The sequence below is a fragment of the Gymnogyps californianus genome, chromosome 17, assembly GCF_018139145.2.
Source record: "Gymnogyps californianus isolate 813 chromosome 17, ASM1813914v2, whole genome shotgun sequence".
Lineage (NCBI taxonomy): Eukaryota > Metazoa > Chordata > Aves > Accipitriformes > Cathartidae > Gymnogyps > Gymnogyps californianus.
In genome coordinates, this window is record NC_059487.1 from 14,337,307 (window position 1) to 14,363,611 (window position 26,305).

The 26,305-nt window shown below is 44.7% G+C and overlaps 1 protein-coding gene across 1 annotated transcript in view; it reads left to right on the forward strand.

Annotated features, from left to right (window-relative positions):
- NTSR1 (neurotensin receptor 1) overlaps positions 1-26,305 on the forward strand; it is a 62,029-nt gene that overhangs the window by 27,169 nt on the left and 8,555 nt on the right. The window contains exon 2 of the mRNA XM_050907582.1: positions 19,062-19,263. Coding sequence (XP_050763539.1) covers positions 19,062-19,263 — 202 coding nt within the window. The remainder of the gene's footprint in view (positions 1-19,061; positions 19,264-26,305) is intronic.

The window sequence follows — 26,305 nt, forward strand, 5'->3', positions numbered from 1 at the left end:
ATATCCATGTACTCAGTCTGCCAGCCTCGCATTTCAGCTCCCCTGTGGATGTTTTTATTGCCTTTAGTCAAAGCAATATTACACAGGAGTTAGACTGAGGTATGGAAAGTCAGACTTCCCAGGGTCATTTTAAGGCTTTGTTTAAAAATAAACCTTGCTAGAAAACAGAGAAAGTCATTGTGAAAATGCTTGTGAAGAAGAGGTTTAGATCAGATGTAGTTATTTTCTGCCTCCGTTTATTTACCTGAAAAACAGGAATAATAAAAACTGTCTTGTACCCAGAAGGGAATGGACAGTTTTGCTTAATGAATCACTTAATGTCTTTGTCCATAAAATGCTGAATAAATTCAGTGTACTTCCACCATTTCAGCGCTATGTATGCTATTCTCGCTCCATGAAAATTCATTGCAGTACCTGAATACTGAGCACTAATGAGAATTCTGTGCACTTAAAGGGCTGAAATTAAAATATCGCAATTACCGAAGTATCTTCCATTAGATGGAATTATTTATGAGAACTTGTCACTTAAAAGACTCTCAATTTTTACTGAATCAGAAATCAAGAAGTTTCAGGCTGTTGTCATATTTTTTTTCTACCAGAGTGACACAGGAGCATCTCTTCCTACATTGCAATGAGTTATTTGGGAGAACAGAGTCCAAGATTTCTTAGGTGTATTCTCTAACCACTGTGGTTCAAGCGGGGTCTCTTAAAACAATTCAGAGCTGAAGAGCTTCATCTTCAACAATTTTGATGCTCATCCTTCTCATGACTGGTCCTTCATGGAAAGTGAATCTGGAAGGACTTCAATTTATTGTCCTGGCATTCATTTAGTCCTAGGTGTTGACCATAGGGAACATCACCCCACCAAATAATTACATTTTCCAGTATTTTTGGCAGAGACAGACCTGAACTTGGCATCCCAGATCCTTTATGCCCCTCCTCACATCTTCAAAACTTGGAGGGTTCATTTTCTAAGGCAACACTCAGATCCCGACTGAATAGGTCACCCCTCTAATACTTTGGGGCTTCACTGCAAGCAGTTTCTTTTCAACTGGAAGAGGTAAATAATATTAGAAGTGTGTCTGTCATCCAGTGTGAGGCATGATTTTGTAGGCAGAGAAAATATATTTTATTAAAATAATGAACTGAACTGAAAAACAAGCAAGCAAACAAAAGATCTTGGTGAGTTCCTGGGCAAGCAGGTCCTTCTTTGGTCTCAGGTAGGAGCAGACACCTCAGTTACGTATCAGAAAATCAATCTGAGTGTAACTTGGCTGTTAACAAGTGGGCTGCTAGCAAGTGGGAGTCAGTTTGGTCCCTGAAGATAAGGACACTAACACCCATGGGTGCCTGGCAGCAGGAGAGGTACATATAGTCCCTGGGGCGGGGGTGAGCTGGGGGGTATCCTAGTGTGCCATAAAAGCAGTGTGTGTCATGTTCCATCTTGTGTTAGTTAAAGCATTGGCAGTGGCTCGTCTCAGAAGTAGGTGCTTATGCTTCAAATACATTCCTCGGTTGAAGGGTAGGAGAAGTCACTGTGAATCTTGGGGTTTTATTAGCCTTTTGCAAACAGAAATGTTTTTGAGAAGTGAATAGCAATACTGCTGGTTCTCCGTCCCTGCCTTATTGTTGAAGGGAGAAAAAAGACTGGAGAAATTAATTGCATTTGAAAGGTATCAGATATAAAAAAATTGAAGAAGTCATCAGTCACTGAAATGAGGAGAATGTTTCATTAGGAAGCCAGTTTGCCCTTTAGTGAGACTGACACGTGCAGGTACTTGCCTGGCAGTATCCGTCAGCTTTCGGCTGTGAGGCTCTGAGCAGAGCCAGCCCTCTCCTCGACGTATGGGCTGATCCTGTCCCTCTTCCCATCCCACACCGACCCATGTCGGCCTCCAATCCTGGAGAAAAATGGAGTTTCTTTAAAACGTTTTGAGACAGAAATCGGCCACCAGAGAGACCCACACCAGCAAGGGCAGGGGCTAGAGCATCTCACCTCTCCTGCTTCTCAACTGGGTTTCTGTCAGCAGCTGAACCTCTGCACAGGGAAGATGAATGGGGTTTGGCACATCACCCTTGGGAGGCTGCCGGTCCCCACGTGAAGCAATGCAGCTTTCTCCTTGGTCACTGAAACGGTGGCAAAGAGACTGAATGAATGGGGTGGCTGGAGAAGAGCTGCAAGAGCACACCTTGCCGTTACTGCCAGAGGGTACGGGGATCCTTCCTTAGCGTGGAACCTGCTAGGTTTAACTGAGATATTTGGGCAACAGACTGAGGCTGACACACTGTCACCCTGGGCACAAGCCTGGGGCCGGGGAAGGGTCAGTACCTGCAAGCGAGCTCACAGGGTAACAGCCAGGAAGCACAAAAAAGGCGCTTTCTCACAAATCCCCGGGCATCTCTTTCCAGCAGGCATCTCGCCCATGCCAAGCTGGGTTTTGTGCTCACAGGGATGGCATTCAGGGCAAGTCAAGCTTCTTCTGTTTGTACAACTGTGAAAGCCTAAATGCTCTGCCTGCACGAGATGAAAGACCAGACACAGCGATGCCGGCTACGGCACACGGCAGCAGTTCGTGCCGGCAGCTGCCGGCTGCCTGGAGAGCTGCTTTCATCGTTTGTGCTGACCTTTCCTCGTTTCATGCAGTAATGGACATGACACATGCTAAAACAATGGCAGTGCTGTCCAATAACTTCTACGTAAATGTAGCTTTTTGCAAATAGACATAAGGAAAAGGATCAAAGGATGATTTCGCCATCAAATTTTGTTCAACGGCAGCATCAGAAACGTAATGTGTCGGTTCACTGTTGAGGTAGCAAAGCCAGATGCTCCCTGTGCTCCAAATAAAAGGTGCTTCATTTCTCTGTGCTTGTTCTGAAACCAGTTTTTAGTAGTGAATTAAAAATTAAAAAAAATTAAAGACTAAATACTTAATTGTTGGCTATGAATATTTATGACAATATTGGACTTGCAAATCTAAGGTAATTTAAATGTCAAAACTGGTGTAAAGTCTTTCTTTTGGAGGATAAGTCAGAGAAAATTAATCTTGATTACAAGACATAACATTGGGAAACTAGCATCTTAGGGCATCAGTGGTAAACACTTCTGTACATCCCCTTTTTAAGACATGTATTGTACAAAGATGAGAATTAATTTTAATAAAAACATAGCCCCTTAATTAATCAGTTAGGTAATTAACAGGGAAATCCTGGTTGGATTCATGACACTGTGATTATTTCATCTTGCTAAATCACCTCCTCTTCTGCAAGGACTCTGCCTCCATAACTGTTTGGAGAGGAATGGTTTCTACCTGAGACTGAGTCTTGTGTCTGGGGAGCCTGCCTTAGGGATAAAAGCAGCCATTTTTGCCCTGAAATTCTTGTGCTTAAAAAAGGAACTTACTTGAGTTAACGCATAGCAAAGGCCAGTGTAAGCAAGTGCCAGCAACATCAACTGCAACGTCTCTGTGAGCAGAGGATGATGTTACCAGCAACCACACTCGGATCCTTGAACAGGACCATGAGTTACTGGGCACCTGCAGAGATTTAGCTCCTGATTCTCGCATTGCAGCACGTTGGAAGCTGGTTTCTGCTCCAGCTTCTAGGTCAAGGTTTTCAGCCATTCCTCCATGGACCCTTGTGGTTTTGAGAAAGGTAAATCTGAAAAACAACCCTACTGTTAACAGGCTGCAAATTGCTATACAGGAGTTTGAACTGCCATGGGGAAAGAGTTAGGGATTTTTCTAAACCTGCAATCAGAATCTTAATTTAAGGAATAGCAATTTATATCTTTGCAGGCAGCCACGGCTCCATACAGAATCCAAGGAGTTAATTAACGCAGAACCTCAGACTTGCCTCATCCATCAGACTTTTAGCCAATATCTCAAATGCTGGCTACAGCCAGATGCTTTGGGGTAAGGTCCAAGGAAATTTATAACAGAAAAGTAGCCACCCCACAGACAAAACATCTTCCTCATGCCAGTCGTCTGGTGGCTGGATTATGCCTTAAAGCAAAGTAGGTTAGGTAAAGACTGTATTCAGTAATGACTTCTCAGCAGCTACACCAGAAACAAATCTGGCATTTGGCCTGTTAGTCTCATTTGCACTCTTATCCGATAGCATTTGGTCCCACATGTTCATTTTGTACCTTACTTTAAAAAGAAGAAAATAAATTTTGAGAAATGGAAATGCAATCAGGACTTGTCTTTGCTATGGTTTGCAGTAGAGAGCCATGACCTTCTTGATATGTTTTGCCTTGGGATCATTTTCTGAAAGACCATGGGGATTTGGGGTTACGGTGGCCTTCGAGCTGCCCAGTTAGGCTTCGGACCTGCAGCTCATTGGGACCTGACCTGTTTAATGCAGTGGGTTTTAATTAGCCAACAGAGACATTGTCACCAGGGAAGGATGGCTCTCATATCTGCTTCCCTTTCTATCTATGCTAGACTTAAGATTTCTCTCTCTGCTATCACCTTTCCTTGCTTGTCACTTGAGGCAACATGTACTTCCATACTGTCCCTACTATATGTGTATTTACCTGCTTCATGGTTTTGTGAGGCGGCAGGTCAGCAGCCTGGAACCAGTAGATCCTCTGAGCTCCTTGGAGATGCCAGGTCTCTCTGCAGCCCCTCTGTTTGTCTCATCTTCCTGGCAAAATGGCTTTTCTCCAAAAACATGCCCCCCCCCCGCCCCCGCCTCAGGTTGACACCTGTAATTCTACAGTAAAAGCAGCAGAGTGCATAGTATTACTGTGAAAATATTAAATAGGCCCTTTTAAGTAGTCTGGAAGCCTGTGCATGAATAATCTCCCCGGTTTCTCCTAGGGAGCTCATGGCTTCCCATCCAATAATGTTTTGAGACCCAAGGTGATGTCTCCGCAGCAGCCCTGAGTGCCCATTGCAGCACAGGTAGACCCACCTCAGCCAGCTTTAATACCCCTACTTGTGGAAGGTGGTATTGGCTGTGGATGGAGATGTCCAGGATGACTGTGTCCACCTGGGAACCTCTCGCAGCAGCTGCTCTTTTCCCTGAAACCCTCACTATTGCAGCGCTGAGCTAGCCAAGCCAATGCTCATCGCCGGTCTCTCGTGCCCCACTGTGGCTCCAGTTCCTGGCTGGTTCAACCCTTGCATCCATCTTGCACGGAGAGCGACCTGTCTCAAAGCTTCAGGCATGGAAATTGCTCACTCAAATGTAAATGCACAATTGCATCCAGTTCTCAAGGCTTCTTTGAAAAAAATAGCTCCGAGCGTCTCCAGCTATCATACTTTCATTTTTGTCCCTTTCTGCATTTATCTGAGCCATTTGTATTTCATCCTTACAACACAGAAAAGAAAAAAAAAGAAGTGGTACACACATTGACTGAGAGTGAACGGGCTTCTTTTTCCACCCTCTGGACAGATTTCTTCCCTTACCTCCTCCAGCACTTCACATCCTCAGCTCTCCGTCTCTCTCTTGCTGTAAATACCCTTAGCAATGCATCAACTCTACAAATGTACGGAGGAACATACAGTGCTGCAGAGAAACCAACAGCCACACTCAGATCGCACAGCCTGGCCTGAGAAAGCACCTCACAATTATGCAGATTATTAAAGGTCCTTCCCAGAACGAGAAGCTGTCCAAGATGGAGGTTGTTTCACACGCAGCCAAGATCTTCTTTGCAGCTGAGGATGCTGGGGCCAGGAGGAGGACCGAGCAGCAGCCACCTTCCTGAGCAGGAGCCCTGGGAGGCGAAGGGGACACGGTTTTCCTTCTGACCTCCCTGCTTTCCCCCAGGAACAGCCCCTGGATTTGAACACAGTGACTACGACATGCACAAACAAATTGTCTGCTGGTCTGTTTATTCAGTAACAGCCACTGCAAGTATCCTGCCGGAAAAAGACCTTATTTCAGCTGCTCCCCAAGTCAGCAGGAACAGACCTGAAAAAACAGACTGTAATATAACAATATAATGACACGTCTGGTGATTAAAGCTGCCTGACAAGGGCAGACGTACCAGTGCACTCCCATTCACGCTGGGAACATGAGAGGACCAAGCTGCTCTCAATTCACACTGTATTCCTATTTTTGTCCTGCTGGCATTCAGCTTATGAACTGGGGGGTGGAATGTAATTAATGGGGGACACACAGCTAGTGTGTGATAAAGGAAGAAAGACAAATCCGGTATTGTGTTAGATTTCTGTCTTGCCCACAGCAAGAGTAAAAAAACAAAAGGATTTGGCCAGCACAAAAGAGGTGCTCCGTGAAATACAAATGCGCTTTCCTCCTTCAAAAATAGAAAACTGCAGGGAAGTGACTGAAATTTTCTCAGGTTTAGTAAGATCATAAAGAACCTGAGACCTTCATAAATAGTCCCTTGATGATAAATCAGTAAAACAAGCCTATAAACAAAAATGTGCTTCTTGATTTGCCTTGGTCACACTGCTCAAGCGCAGCAGAGGGAGATAATTTTAGTCTTCCTGAAGACACTACCTAGTCAACACTTTTTCTTGGTAGCTCATCCAATCATCCTGATTAAGAGATGCATAGTCGGGTCTCTCAGAGCAGCAGGAGAGAGATTCAGGAGAGATGAGCTCACAGTCAGCGCTACTTGACCTTGCTTGTTTTCGAGAGGTCAGCTACATTTCCGAAGCAGAACATCTTGAAGAAGAGATGGAGATCTCTCCAGCCCACTTCAAAGCTTGATGAGAAGAGGGACAGGTACTGCCTCCTGGGAAGGACTGCCATGGAAATAGGGACTTCAAGAGGGTCTTACAGCATTAACTTACTCGAGAGAATGCTAAAACCTCACACTGCTAAATATCACCGCTGTACCAAGGTTTTGATGTCGATCAGATGTTAGAGTAGGATAGGTGCTGGTTGCTGCCCCTGGCTGTGGGGCACTACTTTAGGCTGCAATTAATTTGCGTAAACTGGAAAAAAATAAAGACAAAAGATCCGCACCGCCACAGCTTAATAATGCAACTTGGGGAGGAACTGTAGCATTTTCTCTGTAAACTGAGGAATGTTCCAAACTTCAGCTTTAAAGTTCAGACCCCCAGAGAGATTGTTAGATTTTAATTGCTACCTTAATCAACATTTATTAGTGCTAACCAAAGCTCCTCATGGATTTAAAATTCAACCCATTTGTCAACTACTAATTATTTTAAGCTAGACAAGCTGTTATTTTACCAGCTATATTAATGTGACTTTTCAGCATATGTGAAATATTACAAATAGCTTCAGAAAATTTGATCCTGAAACATAATTCAACAGATAAATCATTCTTTGCCATGATCTCACTTGTCTCTCAGACACCTGTAGCACCTCTTACCCTCATCTGCCTCCACCTCACGTGGCAGAATGTGCAAAACCAGAATCAAGTCCAACGTGTTTTTCAATAGGAGAATGATTTGTTCTTTCCGTGTGGTTTTTTTTAAATTAACTCTCCTTTGAATCCTTCTGTAGGGTGCGTGCCTCATGCATCAGGCTGAAGCCTTTCGTTGCTGGCTTGGTTTATCGCAAAGTCTCTATCTTAAATCCTCAGTATCATCCTGGGGGATGGAGCTGATTGATTAATTACCCTGCACTCTCGCTCTAATGAGTGTGTGCTCACCTGTCATCCCGCTGCTGGTTGCATCCCCATTTTTTCCCCACGAAGAGCAGGAGAGGGGGGGTCACTGCAGCTTTGCACACCCACGCTCTGGCCCCAGCGTGGGACTCCCCCTGCCCAGACCCAGCTTGGACGCGGGTGGCAGAGGGGAGCCCAGCACCCCGCTCCTGCACAGCCGTGCTTGGCTGTGGTGTTGCCACGTGCCGAGCGTAAAACTGAAGTTTGACAGGCACCGCGTGAGCAGAGCAGACCCACATTTTTCTCTGTCATGATCCATCTACCAAGAGAGTGTGGGAAGAAAGCAAGCAAGCACCACTTGATTTAACTGTTTACTGCTCTTTGCAGTTAGAAATCTTCGCTTATTATACTCCCATGCTTGTGCCTTTTGCTTTATTTTACTCCTAAAGCAGTGACTAGCAATCCCCACGCTGGCCTGCTCCCTCTAAGTGACTTCATACCCACGTAGGCAAAAGCCATCCATTTCGATTAGCAGGGATGAAATGACTCAATATTACCAGAACAAGAAAAGCTGGGGAATAATTGACTGTCACCATGGTTTGATTCTTTTTTTGACATTGTCTGTGAAAGAATATCCAAGTATAACAGTCTCATTCATTACAACTATTCCAAGCATGAACCAAAGAATTATGGAATAACAAGCAGATGTTAGAGAAGCAAGAAGATCCGGGTATTGGCTCGCAAAATTAGCTGCTGTGATTTATTTACATGGCGATAGACCCCCAAGACACACGTGTAGTCTGCGCTCTCATCAAGGCTGCAGTGGCTGCTGCTCCTGCACCCATCCCAGGCTGCTGAAAACCCCATGCAGCGGGAGCAGGAGTGTTGGATGTGCTGAGCGCTTGCAGTCGTGGCTAACAGCATAGGAAAGAGGATGATTTTCTTGGTTTTGACAAGGACATCATTAGCTACCCTCAACAGAGAGCATCAGCCCGCACCAGGGGAAGCACCAAGCCATGAGGGCACTTTCTTTGGGTGAATGTCCACCACGTGAGCCCCCATGGCTTATGCAATGCCCGGTGGAAAAGAAGATAGGCAAGAGGACAGACACAAAATAACTGCAAAATTTGGATTAGGATTACTCAGATGTCAGGAGCATTGGGCACTGAACGAACATTTATTAAATTATTTAGAGGGCTGACAAGCGGCAGAACTAGAGAAAACTAGATATATGGTGATAGGTGATGGGCAATATCCCTTTGGCGAAAACGAGTAGGAACCAAAATACCAGCAGATAGTGAGAACTGAAATCCAACTGCACTGGTAAATTATTTAAAGCATATTTCCAACCTGTCATTTGAAGCTGAAGTATTATTTCCCCTTCAGTAGAATGTAGCTGCTGGGGAGGGCGAGGGGGAAATAGTAACAAAGACCTGCATGTTCAAAGGGAAAATCAAGAACATTATTCACTGAGTTTTTGTTCAACCAAAAATATTGCCCTAAATAGTGCTATGGATAACTAGATCTGAGGAGCAAAGCTGAGGCCAGTAAACTGACAGCATACAAATTGACTTTATTCTTGTTTGCAAGCAAAATTGGGTAAATTTAATTAATTTACCTTGTAGCTTAATGTACCCAATTGCAGGAAACTAAGAAGGAAGATTTCCTGAAGGAGGAAGGGGGACGATTTGAAGCTTTCGGGTTAATGATGACGTGATGGAGGATCATCACTGTTGCTCTGTCACTTCTTCCTTCCTCACCAGGTACAGGGAGGCAGCAACCATCCTGGGCCAAAACCCTTCCATTTTAGCTTCCACATAGCCCTCTTAAATCAGTGGCAGGAGGCCCTAGATTAACCAAAGTGAGATGTACAAGACCCCCAAATCCTTCATCTTCATCAAGCGTAATCCTAGTGAGGATTTGGGGTTTTTTTGTTTGGGGTTGGGGTTTTTTTCGTAACTGGTTTACTCCTTCATTTTTCTAAATAAACATTGTTTTATCCTTCAGTTTTGAGTGATAAAGCTGAATATCCATGATGTACAACAAGGCATTCTGCAACACACAGTGGCAAATCTTAAAACCTTCCCATGTGCCCATTCTTCAGTCCATTATTTCCAGGATTTCCTGAATTTCACAGCTTTTCTCTCTCTTTGGGAGCTAGAATCAGAACAACCATTCAGGCTTGAGACTAGTGTCCAAAGATCAGGAAAGGAGGAAATTTTCTCTTATGAATAGTTATAATGAAGAAGGTTCTCTGGCATTTAGCAAGGGGATGAAGAGTTCTGAGGTCCCCAGGGAGTTTGATACTTAGGTATTACCCTTGTGTACAGTTAGGAATAATAAGCTTTATATCGAACACTTATGCATGAATCATACCTTTTTGCGATTACTTATGATAAATCTGAAAATACTTTAGGCTACGGGATTGTAACTGTGCATAGAAATGAGGTTAAATGATCTCTTCAGGTATCCAGTCAAGCTCAGGAATGCCACCATTATTCAGTGCTCTGACATCTTTGCCAACCCATCACGAGCAAGAGACCCATTTAAGCTGTTCTGCATCAGATGTTGTTTTTTATGAACAAATGTTTTCTCCATGGAGGGAGATTTATGAAGGGGAAAGCTGGTGGAATGTTTTTGCCATAGAGATATGATAGATTTTTTTGTCAGTATGCAATTTATTTCCATCTGTTCTGTATCTGATTAACTCCTGCAGAGTATGTGATTAACTTAACTTCTCAAGATCATTAGCTGCTCTGCATTCCCATTATAGTTCATCAGCGTGGGACCACACACAGGCTTGAAAATGTTACACGTTGGTTATTCTTAATATCTTAATCCACAATGACTGGTCATTCTCTCGTGATGGCCATGGGTCGAAAGAGAGAAGGCTTGTTAGCAGGAAAACACCACTACTCTGGAGCAAACACAAAATGCTAATGAAAACAGAGTTTAAGCAGATCCTCTTTCTGATCTCAATGCTAGAGCTAAATTAAGCCCTTTGGAAGAGTTCGTGTCTGGTGTTAGCCAGTTGGAGCCAACATCGGAGGCATCCAGCCAGCACAGAGAGAGGGGAGGACGGCTAGCCTGTGAGTGGTTCCTGTGCATTACCAGCCTGTACTGAACAAGTCCTGTTTTGCAGTAGGTTGCAGGTACTTGCACCTTGTAGACCTCAAAGTACAGCACAGACTGCAAACAGTGCACGCTGTCACTGTAAGCCTTGTAGTAACACGTGTTTTCTTCTGATATAAATATCTATCAATACCAAAATACCAAATACCTGAAACGTCTTAACAGAAGCAAGCAGCCAGAGCTCATGCACAAGTCTTTCGTATTGTCCTCTGAGTTGTCTTTTGAGGGGTTTTCCTTCAGTGAATAAGGCCAGTAAATGGATGTGTCAGTAACAGATGCTCACATGTCCTTGCCACGCAATTAATTGAGTACCAGTCTCATTGACATTAATGGCTGCAGGGCAGTAGCATCACGGGGACAGGGCCTGGTCCGGTCACTTGGAAGCATCCATCAGCTCCATCTGGTAGTTTATCTTCAGACTTTCTTTCTTCACCTAAGCAACAGTACCTCCAGTCCTCTATTCCCAGACCCTATCCAAAACAAGAAGAAAACTGGGACTCCTGCAGAGGTCTAAAATACACAAGTTTGGCCAATTCAAGCTCCTGTGGCTGATGCCAGCTGAGGTCAGCAAAACACGCTGAGTTATTTAGTCAGAGGTGGATTGGGCAAGCTGCACCTGCATTTGAGGCTTTTCTTTTTTTTCCTTTTCCCCTGAATGACACACATTTGATGTCCTGCTCGTCTCTGTGTTTAGATCAGGTTCACACCCGCATCACTGCCCCAACTCCCAGGGGTTTAGCTGCTTGTGACTGCCATCCGTCCCCCTGTCCCCGCGCAGCTGTGTCCTAGCTTCAAGGTTTGCCTCTGTAATTCGTAGCTGATCGTAACATTTTGACATCAGATACCTGTGCCTGAGAGCAACATTTCACATCATTGTAAACTTTATTTGAAATGTCTGGGTTTGATATTTAACGCTTTTGAAAAGGCCTCGCTGGGGCAGAGTGAAGGTGCTCCTCAATCCCTCTGGTCTACACTTACAGCTCCCAGAGGTGAACAGGGGAGCTGTTTGGGATGAGATTTGAGCAATTCACACCATCAGACTCTGTTACCTTGGATAAGATGTATGGCATCCATGCTCACGTATAGCTGGATAGAAGAGATACAGTGCTTACGGTGTGATAACAACCAGAGGCTTTTGTGATTATTTCTCAGAATGTTTTAAAGAGAAAATATTAGTTGGGTTTTGGCATCTTTTCTTTGGTTATTCATTAAGTTAATGATGAGATACAATGTCCCATCACCAGGATCTCCATCAGATATTTACATACTGTTCCTGGTTACGAGGCAAGGGGACGGTCATTTCACCCAGCTGCTGAAGTCCCAAGGCAGTGTGTTTTGTGTCGCGCTGTCTGATGGTGCAAGGGGACCCTGCAGGGATGCAGGGTCCGACCATACCCGCATGCAGCCGCCAAGTGAGCCTGACCTAGCACTACCCATCCACGTCACCGGACAGCCTCCGTCCGAGGGTGACGGCTGTGTCACACCGTATCACGCTGTCAGGGCTGCTTGAGATAGCAGCCACCAGAAATAAAACGTGATGGGCAAACCTGCCTGAGTTAAAACTGGCAACGTGTAAAGATCGAGCTGCTGCTCAAGTATGCTGTTAGAGCTCCAGATCTACACACAGGCTTCAGCGCTTGGCCCTGTTCCTATTTATCCAGGATTTGTGGTCCCACACCAGGATGCACTTATCCGAGATAAGGACTGGCGCCCGTATCCTGCAGTACAGGTCCCCACTAGTGTTGGATACCCACTCGCACATTTCACATTCCTTAGTTTATTCTCTCACTTCCATACTCTTTTAAGGTTCCTCCTTGAATCTGCAGATTTAATTTCAATATTTATTAAATGAATGATCAGAGAAAGGAAAGATGGGAAAGATTTTTCAACTAAAATCTAGTGCTAATACACTCTGAAATTAATAAAAGTTCCTCAAAAATTTCCAGAAGAGCTGAATTCCCTTCCTAGGCTGCAGTTTTTCAGCTTCCACATTCCTCCCTGTACCAGGTACTGGCTACGAAAGCAGTTGTTATTTTCTTCCATCACTCACAAACGCAGACCTCTCCTGCCCAGTTGTATGTAAGGAATGGCATTTAGCTGATAACTGCTAGATATTGGGCATGGAAATTTGGAAAGCTATGCAAAGATGGGGTTTAATTAGATGGTAATTTATTTACTGGGGGGAAAAAACCTTCGGATTTTTCATCAGACACATCCTGTGAACACCAAACACAAGTGCCATTGCCAAATGCTCCTTTTGGCATGCCAACACCATGTGCCTTTCCCTTTCCCGCTTTGTCTTCCACAGGTTGCCGTATCCAGGAATGCGGCACCATGCTTATTAAAGGCTGAAATTGTCCACTGGGTGGTTAAAAAAATGCTAATTCCGGCCACTGTGTGAGATCACTGGTAATTTTGTAAAGTACATTTAGTCAAATAAGATTTTTTGGCAGCTGAACGTTGATGTAGCAGAATGTGCTTTTCTGATTGACATATGCTAACAATACTGCCTCCACAGTCAGGGGAAGGATAATTTACTTTTCATTTCCATTGGAAATGAGGTGAACCAGAATGTGGTAGATTGTTAAATCCCAGCTATGTGGTTTAATTGATTTGCTCAAAACCACGAATCAAACGATACCCTGCATCCTCAGTCCTCTCCATCATCACTTCCAGGAAACCAGCAAAGACAAATTTCCTCGTGAGATAGTTTTCAGCTTCTTTTGGGTTTCTCAACCATTTCCCCAGGCATGTCCTCATGGGGTGGCTGGACCGGAGGAGAGTCTCTGCACTGAGAATCCTCCCCAGCAGAAAACAGAAAGGCTGACAGCCATTTCATAGCATTTCCCAGCCGGCAGGCAGGTGTGCCGCGGGGAAATGAAGCATGAGAGAAGCTTAGTCAGTCCGGGTGAGGTTTTACCAGCTCACCATCATCCACACTTCTCTCCGTTTTAATTGTCCTTCTCACATGCCTGAAGAGGAAGGGGGAAAAATTGCTCTGAGCATCCCAGCTCACTGCTGGAAGGGCCCGTGTCTCCGGAGACGTGGCGCTGACAGAGACCAAGAGTTTGGCTCTGCTGTCACCTCATTTATCAGGCATCAGGGGAAGATCACTGGTGTCTGCCACAAAACCACTGTCATAACCCAGAGCTAAAATTGTCCCTAAATCTCAGCTGCACCCCACGTCCGCTCCAGGGCTCTTGCTCCTGCTGGCAGGGGATCCTGGCTGCTGCTTCGTGGGACGCACCGGTGCGGTGCACCACGCCGTGCTGCTGCTGTGACCGGCCTTTCACGCTTCATTTGCTTTGTGGGACTTTATTTACTCATGTAGAAAAAAGGTGTGAGGGAAACAAAAGATGCATGTTCAAAAATCTTTTACGATCTCAGTAACGGAACATTTTCTCATCAAAATTCTTTCAATGAAAATATTATGAGTAGTTCTGGCTCTTTGCTTTTTTTATTGTAAGTACTTCCAGTGGAGGTGTTTAACTTGCTACTGTATCTCCAGGAAGAGCCTTTAGCCTAATTTTTTACTTTTAACCACTTAAGTGCTCCAAGACCTCGTATAGCGTCTACAAACACTCACTAACAGTTCTGTCCCCCTTCAAAGCCGTGCACTGATGGCCCATGGGAACAGCCAGTTGTAGGCGGCTCAGGCGATTGAATTGTGCTGGGAGCAAAGGTGACCTGTAAATGCCTGTAGCAGATGTAATATTTCCCCTCCTCCCCTTCAGATACATGTAAGACAAAAGTCTGGGCTTGTAGGAGGGATGGAAAAAACATCTTCTTGCAAAGTGGCCTTTGAGTCTGTGTTCCTCCAGAAGTCACCTTGGAACACAAAAGAATAAACCTTCGCAAAACTTCTGATTTACAGGAGTCATTTAAGCCCTCTGGGGAGTCCCTACGTGAAGTTATATGCTCATCTTCTCCATCACTGTTGCGAGCGAGCTGATGTCTGCTTTTAGTGGTAACCCAGGGAAACCACGGCAGCCAAATAATTTGAGGGACAACTTGGCAAAAGCAAATCATGTCAGCATGAAGCTCAGCAGAGCCAGGGGGACAGTTTTCCGTACAAAAGATTTAGGAAGAGTCACAAACCCAAGAACTGGCCTCTGCTTTTTTGTCACTTGATTTTCCTGGTCCCTTCCCCCAGGTCTCTCCCACACTCCTGTTTGGAAGGAAGAAGAAAACTCACATCATGCTGAATTCTCTAGTCTCACGCAAAGCCTGATTTTTGTTGAGTTGACCGAGAGAGGCTGATAGCTGCGTTTTTTCCCTTCCAGAAGTGTGACTTAATTTCCATGAATTTCAATTTGTCTTCTCAGGAGCTTATGAAGCCCCATCCCCAGATTTGCTCTGTCTTGTGTGTCCTGCAAAACCATGAGTAATTTTAACGCTTCATGTTTCGGCTGGAATTAAAATCACCTTTGGCAATAGAGGGCTAAGAGAAAGCTGGGATGAAAAGTGTGTCATCGTTAGAGAGGCAGGGAGGCTCGGTGCCTGGGCAGGGCAGGACCCCCACGGCCACCAAGATGACGGAGAAGGTGGTGTACCTCTGAGGACTGGGTGAGTCACAGCGGGTGTCTCTGCCAGGTCTTTGCATCCATCAAGTGATCAGATATCTCAGGCATGCCTTCATGGGGACAGGGTCTAGGCAGAGATTTCTGGTGGGAGCTCACCCTCAGACAGCATCCACGTCGTCACCGTCCTGCACAGCGCAGCCAGAGGGGGGTGATTCGGGTCTCTGAGTGTTACTGCTCAGGCGGTGCTGAAAGGGAAGGTTGTTCTGTATGAGACAAAACACAATTTGGTCCTGAGGACTAATCCCATCCCACAGATGCTGCCAGCCTGGTGCTTGAACGGCTTTTAGGACTGCACTGATTACAGGAGCGACAGCAGCATGGAAGTGGGTTAGTGTTTCATTCTGTCCTGCCAGTGGCAAACACTGGAGTATTGGGTTTTCTTTTTTTTTTGCCATGGGGATTTAGCACACAGTCGCAGGGTTTGTGGTGTTGGGTTTTTTTACACTAGAGAGCAGCCAGTGCTAAGCCTTTCCCTGCACAGCTTTGTGCTCCTGCACTGTGCTCGTTCTGCATGTCACTGTCCATCGTGGTGCTGAGCAGAAACCTCAGATCTGGTGGGTTTACACTGATGCAAACACATCAGTTTTAATGGAGAGGAGAATCAGACTGAACCGTGCTTGGTGATAGCGGAGATGAGGCCAGACCGCTCTGCTTGTGCATCCAAACAACCCTGAATACAGAATTACTTTAGATCCAGTATCGCACAAGCTGTCCTTTCCATGGTGAGCCAACATAAAGCTGGAGACTTTCAGGTCAAAAATGAACCTGGACACTGTCTAAACCCTCCTTCCCAGGACCAGAGCGATCTGTAAAGGTATATAAGGACCCAAAGGCTCCCATCGGTGTTCACTGACAGCCGTAACCACTTTAGTCCCACTGATGTTAGGAGTTTCGGTGCTGTAAAAAATCCCATTAAACACCTATACAAATCTTCCTGCTCCTGAAGACCTTTGAATATGTAGTCCTGGGATCCCAGACCAGCTCCTCTTGAAGCAGGTGGGAAGGTTTTCCACTGGCTTTGAAGAGGTGTTTGAGGCAGCAGCTTCAGCAGTGTGCAAACTAATCTGGAAATGAAGTGTTACTGCACTGACGTGCACAGCGTGCTGGGGTCTGGACTCGCACAGCCCACCAAGCAGCTCGCCAGAAAAAACACTGAATACAGAGGGCTTGCAGGAGGAGGATTAGCTTTTCTAGCCTTTATGGTCCTCGAGAGTTTGTGTTTGCGAATAATTCTTTCCGCAAATTAAAACCTTCTGCTTCTGGGGAAAATATTGATTTTTTTTTTTTAACTATATGAGAGTTTTGGTACAAATCAAGACATGGAAAAAATCTTTAAATATAGCCTTTCACAGAAAGCATGCAATTTTCACACTTTTACCATAACAATTCATAAAAGGGAAAGTCAATGCTATTCTAGACAATTTCCCAAGCTCTTTAAAGCCTTCACAATACAATTATGGAATGAATCAAGGCTTTAAAGAAAGCTCAGAAAAGACTTTTTGAGTTCTGCGTAATTACATTAGGCAAGACTAATTTATAGCTAGGACAAAGTTTTTGAATGAAAGCCAAAAGCTCAGGTGACAGAGTGAAGCATTTCCAGAGTTAAATGTTTCCTTTTGCTGATGTGCAAACATTGTTCAGCAGTAGGAAAGAAGGGCATTCAGCAGCTAAAGCCATAGAAATAGGAGGGGGGAACTATAGGGCTCGTTTCTTAGTCTGACCCGGTAAGTCTGAGCAAGTCATTTCACCCCTGTGTGTGCCAGCTCAGCCTAGCTGCATCGTGAAGGTTAAATAAATGAAGTAGGTTCTTTACAAGCACAAATTACTCTCTCAGTGAAACCATGTCATCTTGTACCAGCTGAGAACTTGGTCCCTACTGCTTAATGATCTTTCTTAGCATCTGGAGGCGACTCCAAAAGATAACTCTTCTTTATGTGCAGGAGGCTGTGAGATCTTTTAGAAGCTTAGAAAACTGCTATATATTTAACAAAAGAGGCCATTAACAGCTTGTAATGGTGGGGTATATCTAGGAATTTCCTCAGTCCACAGAGGAGCTCTATTATTATTACCAGCATAAACAAGAGATGATGTTCTCACCATGTGGGTTGCGAGAGACGAAACCCAGCTGGTACTTTTGCTAAACACATTGAGCTCTGGAGCGCAAAGCTGTATAGAGACTTGATCCATCTAAAGAAAACTTTGGCAACAACAACACTGCCTGTCTCCACCAAAAGAGGAGTTGCATCTTTCTCAAATTTATGAACAAAGAAACTTAAGTGCTTCTGATTGCCCGTGCACCTGCTCCCCATATGCTTATGTGCTTCTTATTTCTTTCTTTTATGGTGCTTCTTATTTCTTTCTTTTATGGATCGCCTGTAGCATCTTGGGGGGGGGTGGTTGGATTCTTTCTCCATCTTTCCATTTATCTCTGGCATTTCTGAATCCCTCCAGAGCAAAGAGACCACACATCTGCACTAGATACTGGGTGTACAGCAAATGCTTGTACACTGAGGTGATGGTCCTGCGTGGGTGGGTGGGTGGAGAGGGGATGTCTCCACCCGAGCAGACGGAGCACCTGTGGGTAGATGAGGCTTTCCTGGTTTTGCAGTCTGCAGGAGGGATGTGGGGTTGGCTTGGGGTGCAGGGTTGCTTCTGGGTTTTAGAGCACTGAGGTGCAAGATATGTGGCTATCTGGGGAAGAAGTTAGCATGCCTTCTAACCCTACCACAGGGCAAAGTTCCCTCTCGGTTTTAGTAGTTTTATCTTTTTGTCATTTTATCACTTTTAATAAAATTGCTTCCACAGCGATTTGCAGCACACAGTTTAATTCTTGATAACATTTTGAAATCTTAAAAATTTAAGGGGTTTTTGATTTGTCCCACACTCATCTCAGTGATGTGCTGAGCCTCCTCCTGAGCCGTACGGTGGAGAGGACAAGCCCCGCGGGCACCCAGCCCCTCCGTGCTGCAGGGAGGGTTAGCACGGCGGCTCACTATCCCACCACGGCAGCCTCGCCACAGACATGCAGGCAAATCCTATACACGCCTCTCTTTCCCTGGGCTGCTGTTTGTTAAGCTCAGCTCCAGTGGGGTTTCTAGACAGCCCATAAGGCCCTCACAAAGCCTTCCTGCATTTATTTGACACGAACAGTGACTTCCACTTGATTCAATCACTGCTTAATTTGATCCTCCATTTAATTTTATCAAAACTGTAGTAATCAAATAATTTGTACTAAAAACATTACATCTTCCACTTGTTTATTCCGATCAATTTTAATCCTTTAAAAGGCACAAGGTTTATTGGGTAATTTGGTTATGAGATAACAAAAAACTGTCATTAAATCTACAAGGAAAGGACAGAACACAAAAAAGAAAGTTAAAAAGACCCCAAGGAGTGCTCATAATAAAGAAAAAATACAATAACATACTGTTATTTAGAAGTCACGCTACGCACAGTGAAAGCTAAGAAGCATCCTGCTGTTCGTGAGATGAAAAGATCAATGGCATGTTTCAGTCGAGACATTTCTGGCAATGAACTGCACTGAAAAGAGGAAGACGATATAATTGGATGTGAATAAATTCGCCTTTTTTGAGTGTTGACCCACATGAATGAACGTATGTCAGTGGTGTTTGAGTTTTCCCTCTGTGCAATAAGCCTTCAAAAGCCAAAGCCAGCAGAGTAAGAGGAGAGAAAAGATTTCCACTGCAAGCTGTTCCTCTGTTGCTTTGAGAAATAAAACACAATCTCCTGCTCCACTGATCCTTCTCATCCCTTGACAGTGCCACATCTCTCCCCCGCAGGTCAATACTTTCATCTCCTTCGTGTTCCCCATGGTCGTCATTTCTGTGCTCAACACCATCATTGCCAACCAGCTCATGGTCATGTTCAAGCAGGCTGCCCAGGAAAACCAGGTCTGCACCATCGGCGGGCAGCAGACAATGCTCAGCATGTCCATGGAGCCCAGCCGCGTGCAAGCCTTGAAGCATGGCGTGAGGGTCCTACGTAAGTATTCGCCTATTTTGGCATGGAACTGGCTAGAGGTGTCTAAGTAAGTATGATTTGAAGAGTAATAGGTTGAAACTGGTAAATGCTTTCACCCAAAACATATTTTAAATGAAAATTAGCTCTTTTTGCAAATCCAAATTGCCCCAAAACACTTTGACATTTGCCAAAATTGTCCGGTTCCTGTCTCAAAGCCCTGAACTTAGTAAAATAAATTTGTTTGTTCTCTTGGTCTCTTTCCTTCTTCATCCATTTCTTGCTGAGTCACCAAGAGTTTTCTAGCTAATTTTATCCTCTATTTTCCACTATTTTCTTTTTCTCCCAGAGTCACTTTTCCGAGTCCTAACCTTCCCTTAAAGGATTTTAAAAAAATCATATAGAGAAAGGAAGTTAGAGAGAGATTTACGTATTATTTAATTAATTGTGCTCAATGGGGGAGAAGTTGAGAAAAAAAAATTTCAAATTTAAATATATTTCATGTTCTGTGAAACAGAAACAACTTGATAACATCAAGCTTTCCTATTTCTTTTTCTATTTCTTGCCAGCTCCAGGCTGAACACCTCTCTTTCAGCTGGTGCTGGTTTTAGGCTTTGAGTGCGACTGGGGGACTGATGTAGTTTTAAAACCAAACTTGTTTTGTGGGATTGGGTTTGAACAGATCAGGTAGAGTGGACACATAGCACAGGGTACACAGCCCCACTGGCATTGCCCATGGTAAATCAGATGTGCAAATTCCTCTCAGCTGTTACAAGCAGAGACTTTGGAAACCCAGTGTGGGTGGTTTCCTTCCCCTGCTCCCAAGGTAAAAGCAGGAGCTGCTCTGAAGGTGTTCTCTGCTTCATTAGAGATGTGGGGAAAATCCGTTTTCCCCTGAAGATACACAGATAGGAGAAAAGAGTTTCTCACCATCAATCACAGCTTTAATTCAGATTTCAATTTTCCTCTCTCTCTCAGGAAAAAAAAAGGCCAAATGACTCAGATTAAAAAAAAGATTTTTGATTAATTCAGACTCTTCCTGGTGTTTCTCCTCTTCAAAACTCTGATAAGAGCAAAACTGATTTGACAGCAAAACATTCCTCACGTAATCCCATACACCTGATGTTTTAGAATATCCCCAAAATAACTCCACTGCACGCTTGAAAACCTGAAGCGAGAGAGTGACAGGGGCGATCACTGTGTCGTCTACAGTGAGAGAATTCCCCTGTTCCTGTCTTGCACATAACGTCTCCCCAAGTCAAGTGTTCAGCTCTGGGGTAAGGTGACCCCAATTTATTGCCTTTCCTGGGGGCCAAACGTCTCGCTATAAACTCAGCAGAGTTCCCAAGGGACACGTGTGCACCCTTCTGTGAGTTGCACTTCACCGTCTCCCACCAGATATCGCACCCAGTGTTTTGCAAACTGTGACCCAGCTAATCACAATATCCAAAAAAAGGCATTTTTTTCCCCAAGCCAAATTAGTATGCAGCAGAAATTTAAAAAAAAATGCTGCTGCTTATATGATTTTTAACTAAATTTTGCAACCCTTTGAGGCTATCTAAACATATTTCAGACAAATTCCCAAGCCTTGTTCTGGAAAATACCTTCATCTATATTTCACACACAATAAAGGGTTCACGTTTGCACATGCAATGTCTCAAACAACATTCATAGCTGGGAGCACAAGTGGCCATTTATGAACTGCTCAGGTGGGTATTCATAACTTCATGGAGAAACTAGACAGAACTGTGATCTCCATGGATGAAGACAGAAAGACATTCGATTTTTTTTTTATTCTTCCAAACAACCACATTTGTGGGTAATCACAAATAATCCTTTTCTTTTGCCTTTGCTTGTCCATAGAATCATAGAATGGTTTGGGTTGGAAGGGACCTTAAAGCTCATCTAGTTCCAACCCCCCTGCCATGGGCAGGGACACCTTCCACTAGACCAGGTTGCTCAAAGCCCCAGCCAACCTGGCCTTGAACACTTCCAGGGAGGGGGCATCCACAGCCTCTCTGGGCAACCTGTTCCAGGGCCTCACCACCCTCACAGTGAAGAACTTCTTCCTTACATCTAATCTAAATCTACCCTCTTTCAGTTTAAAGCCATTACCCCTTGTCCTATCACGACATGCCCTTGTAAAAAGTCCCTCTCCAGCTTTCTTGTAGGCCCCCTTTAGGTACTGGAAGGCCGCTACAAGGTCTCCCCAGAGCCTTCTCTTCTCCAGGCTGAACAGCCCCAACACTCTCAGCCTGTCTTCATAGGAGAGGTGCTCCAGCCCTCTGATCATCTTCATGGCCCTCCTCTGGACTCGCCCCAACAGGTCCAGGTCCTTCTTATGCTGGGGGTCCCAGAGCTGAACGCAGTACTCCACTTGCCAGGCACAGGGGTAAGACTGACTGGCCTGTAGTTCCCCGGGTCTTCCTTTTCTCCCTTTTTAAAAATGGGAGTTATGCTTCCCCTTTTCCAGTCAGTGGGAACTTCCCCGGACTGCTATGACTTCTCAAATATGATGGATAGCGGCTTAGCCACTTCATCCACTAGTTCCCTCAGGACCTGCGGATGCATCTCATCAGGTCCCATGGACTTGTGCACCTTCAGGGTCCTTAGATGGTCTCGAACCTGATCTTTTCCTACGCTGGGCGGTTCTTCATTCTCCCACTCCCTGCCTTTGCCTTCTGCGACTTGGGCGGTGTGGCTGGAGCACTTGCCGGTGAAGACTGAGGGAAAAAAGTCGCTGAGTACCTCAGCCTTCTCCATGTCCTGGGTAACCAGGTCTCCTGTTTCCTTCCGGAGAGGGCCCACATTTTCCCTAGTCTTCCTTTTATCACTGATGTACCTATAGAAGCTTTTCTTGTTGCCCTTGACATCCCTGGCCAGATTTAATTCTGTCAGGGCTTTGGCTTTCCTAACCTGATCCCTGGCTGCTTGGACAATTTCTCTGTATTCCTCCCAGGCTACCTGTCCTTGCTTCCATCCTCTGTAGGCTTCCTTTTTGTGTTTGGGTTTGTCCAGGAGCTCCTTGTTCATCCGTGCAGGCCTCCTGGCGTTTTTGCCTGACTTCCTCAGCTTCCTCCCTGACTTGTTGATATGTAAAGCTAAAGAACAGACCTGCTTACACACAGAGACTCTCTGAAAAAGCAAAACTAGCCCAGCATTTTAACGATTTAGTCAACAGCAACTTAAGCCTTGCATGCATTGCTTTATTCCTTTTCTTTTTCTGCAGAGCTTTGGTTCAGACAAAGGTTAAATAAAAGATCCTGCACCCAGGAATTCAGTTATACTGCAAAATACTGGACGGCTTAATTAAATAAGCTGAGGAAAAGACCAAAGAATCTGGTAGCTTAAACTGACAGATGATAAAGTAAAAGCTGTTCAAAAATAGTACCCCAAAAAATCTAACAAAGTGTGCCAGTACTGGTTTTAAACTGTGAGAGTCCTCGTGCACATTAGATAGTGAGAGTTTGTTAGCAGAAAGGTTTCTGACCAGTGCTTTTCATGGCAAAGCTCTTGGTAGCTGAAGTGCTTTGGCCAAGGCCACATTTTCAACAAGAAAAGAAATCCCTAGAGAAGGCACCAAGAACCTCCATGAGATTTTTCCAGCTGTTTTTCACGAGGGATGCGTCCCACGCAGCGCGCTATGCCCATGCCATAGGCAAGCCACCATGCGCATCCCAGCTTCGAACACCACGCCAGGAAATGCCTACTGAGAAAAAGGAGAGAAAACCCCAGAAGACATTAAATTCCCCATAATTATCTTGTTGGGCTGTGTTTATTTACTGTCTCTGCACCCCAATTAACCGTCATCCACAGGGGGATAAGGAGTGAGCCTTGCTTCGGCACTGAGCCTGCAAGGACGGGGCCATACAAGTCCCTCGGTTCCCTGCTATCTTTTTCTGTTTCTTAATGCTTCTGCCTACTGCCATTAAGTGAGAAGCTGCCTTTTCTCACTTGCACTACAACATCTCACACCTCTCTCCCTCCTTTTAGTATTGTATACTCTTTTAACATCAAGAAGAGAGAGCTCTTCATGAATAATAAGGGAGAGACCTAAATTTACACCTGCCGTTCCCTGGGCATTGCTCGGTGGTGGTGGAAGAGCACCCCTCACCAACAGGTCCACGTTTCCTCCGAGGCACTGAAAAACAGCCCTTCTTTCTCTGAACAATAAGCTTAATTTTCTTCTTCTTCTTCTTCTACAGGCAAATTTTTGCTTTTGTTATGCACTGCAAAAGCTGAGAAAAGTCAGCAAAAGTGAGGGTTTCCATCTGGAGCCTGAAATGGTGCAAAAGTGGGTCAGATGTGGCACTGTGGGCAGTGATGCACAGAAATTACGTGCATCTCTGCAGTACCACCCCAGCAGCAGGACTGAGCTCCCTTCCCTGCTGGGAAGGCAATGAGAGAGCGGCCACTTGCTCCTTTTCTGGACTGATGAAGATCCAGCAAATAAGAAAACCACCGTCAGTTTTGTCTGTGATTCACCACATCATGCAGAAAGGCTTTTATTGTCTAGCAAGTGTGAGTGAAATCCTGCTTCATTTCATTTTTCAGATGCACTTGATTACTGGAGGTGCTTGATTCACATTTACTTTTGTCACCCGTTCCTCGCAACTTTTTTTTTTTAATAAACCAGGCCTCTGAGCTGTCTGAAAAGTAGCAAAAAATACACAAGGACTCACATGATTTATCCTGGGATCCATGGCAGCCAAAACCATGTACACAGTCTAGGCTAGTTTATGGAAGAGGATGGGAAAAGAAAAATGACACTTGTCCACACTAATAAAGCTGTTGGCACAAAATCAGAGCTTCATGGGGGTCAAAGTGTTTTCCATTTCCAAAAGTGAACTTTGGCCTGAAGTACAGAGAGCTTGATTTTGTTTTAAGGGTGAAATGTTTCAGAACTTGTAAAACTAGTGTTCAGAAAAGAAATTTTTGCAGTACATGATGTGCAGAGCTGTTGGATGAGATCAGAGCAGCAAACACTTTTCTTCCTTCCTTCAGATCTACTGGAATTACGTATTTATTTACATTGAAATAGGAGCTAAAAGTGATCAGGCTAACAGCTTCATTCAAAACATCCACAACATTATTTTCCTCCTCTTTGGTAGCATTTATGTATTTTCTTGGCTCTGTCTGACTTTGGTCGTGTACAAAATAATTAGGGAGATCGGGATCAAGGAACATGTCAGCCCTGCTGCCAGGGAGCCAGCTCGTTAATTCATTAAGCGTGTGATTTCTGATTGTAATTCCCTCTCTGCTGTCAGCGTTCACCAGGTGTGAGGATCCAAATTCAGAAAGCTGGAGGCACTGGCAGCTTCCCAGCTCTTTCATGAGGATAACAGGGCAACGTCTGCACCAGTGCTGCCACTGAAAATACTGCCCGCCAAGAGATTGCATACCCTCCTTCATCCATCCAATATTCCTTCCATTTCTCCAATTATAAACCACCTCCAATTCCTGTTATTATGCCTTGGCTATATTGTAGTGCTGGGAAGCTGAGTCTCTTGGGCGCCGTGTGATGCTTCACGGAAGGGTGAATATTCTCTGATTGCATAGCCTGATACACCAATCATCTGATAACAACCTAAATAAATCTTAAACACACACACGCATACACGCACCCTTCAGAATAAGCAGCCTTCAGCAGGTAAAACCTCACATACACTGCCCGGACTATTGCATACTGTATCCAGACATCGAGGCAATATGTGTCTTCCCCATCTCAGTCTCACATTTCCAAACAGCTGCTCAAAAATCAGGGCATATTTGAGCTTGGCTCAGGCTGAATGCGCTGTTTGGCCAAAATGTCTTCTCGAAAGGGGACAGTTTTGTGACACGGACTAATTGTCCCCATCAATACACCAGCCTGCAGCCCGTTCTCCTCCAAGCAGCCCTCAACAGCTCCCCGACTGCCTGTCAGATCGGTCCCTGCTGAGGATGGAAGGAAGGAGTTATTGAATGGCACAGCTGAGCTCTGATAACAATGTTGAGACAAACTGATGGACAGCAAGGGGAGGCTTTGCATGTCCCTGGGTGGATGTTGGCTAAGCCTATTAAAATGTAATCAGTTCCAGGTAGCATTTGCTCCGTTACAGAAGCTGCTTAGTGAAAGCAATTATAAAGCACTTAGAGAGGTTTACCCAATTAAAAGTATATCCTTCAGTCTCCCACAGCTGGCTGGGTGATGCCTCAGTAAGATGCTTTTTAGGAGATGAAGTCAAACCATATTTTTTTTACTGAATGTCTATGAATGTTTAAATTATGATTTTGGGGTCTCTGCATTTCTTCAAGTAATACTAGACAAAGGCCAGGTATTAATGAAGTATCCATGCGGCCTGCATTTCATTAATTTGTGCATTAATAATTCCCCTTCTGAACGAATGTTTGGAAGGGTTCATTCGTTTCTCCTCACCAATGTTCCAAGTCTGAGCTATCCATTTCAGGAGGAGAATATTGCTATGAGATTTAGTGTAACCATCCCGCAAACAGGAATAACAAATAGCTAACGCTTTGCAGCCACAATACACAGAAGAGCACCAGTCTGAAAATCTGCTCCTTAAACAGTTATATTTCATAATTCCCATATTCTAAGGAAATCAGATTTGTCCATGAATCATTTCTTTTGCAAGAAATGAACTAAATTCATGGCAGTTTGTATCCCTAATAAAAAGTCTGACCAACTCCAAGTGGAGTTCAGCAAAACCCCTGTGACATTAAGCGTGAGTGGACGCTGAGTTTAACAGCTGAAGTGTCACACTGAAATTCAGGAGGATAAATTAGCTATATAACAGTTGTATGTATTTCCCAGAGATGTTTGTACGTGTAGGTTTACTTTACAGCCTGCCAAGTGACATAAAGAGAGCCGTATTGGAGCACTCTATAAACACCGTCTGAGGAGCAGAAAGGGATGACGGCTGCACATCTCAGGACAGGGAGACTTTTTCTCCTCTCCCAAGATGTGTCCCTTCGCTGGCACTGCAGCTCCGGCTGGCAAGGCATTTCTACTGGGATTCAGGCTCTTGTGGCTGCAATTCTGAAGACAACTCTAGGGCTGGTCATGCCC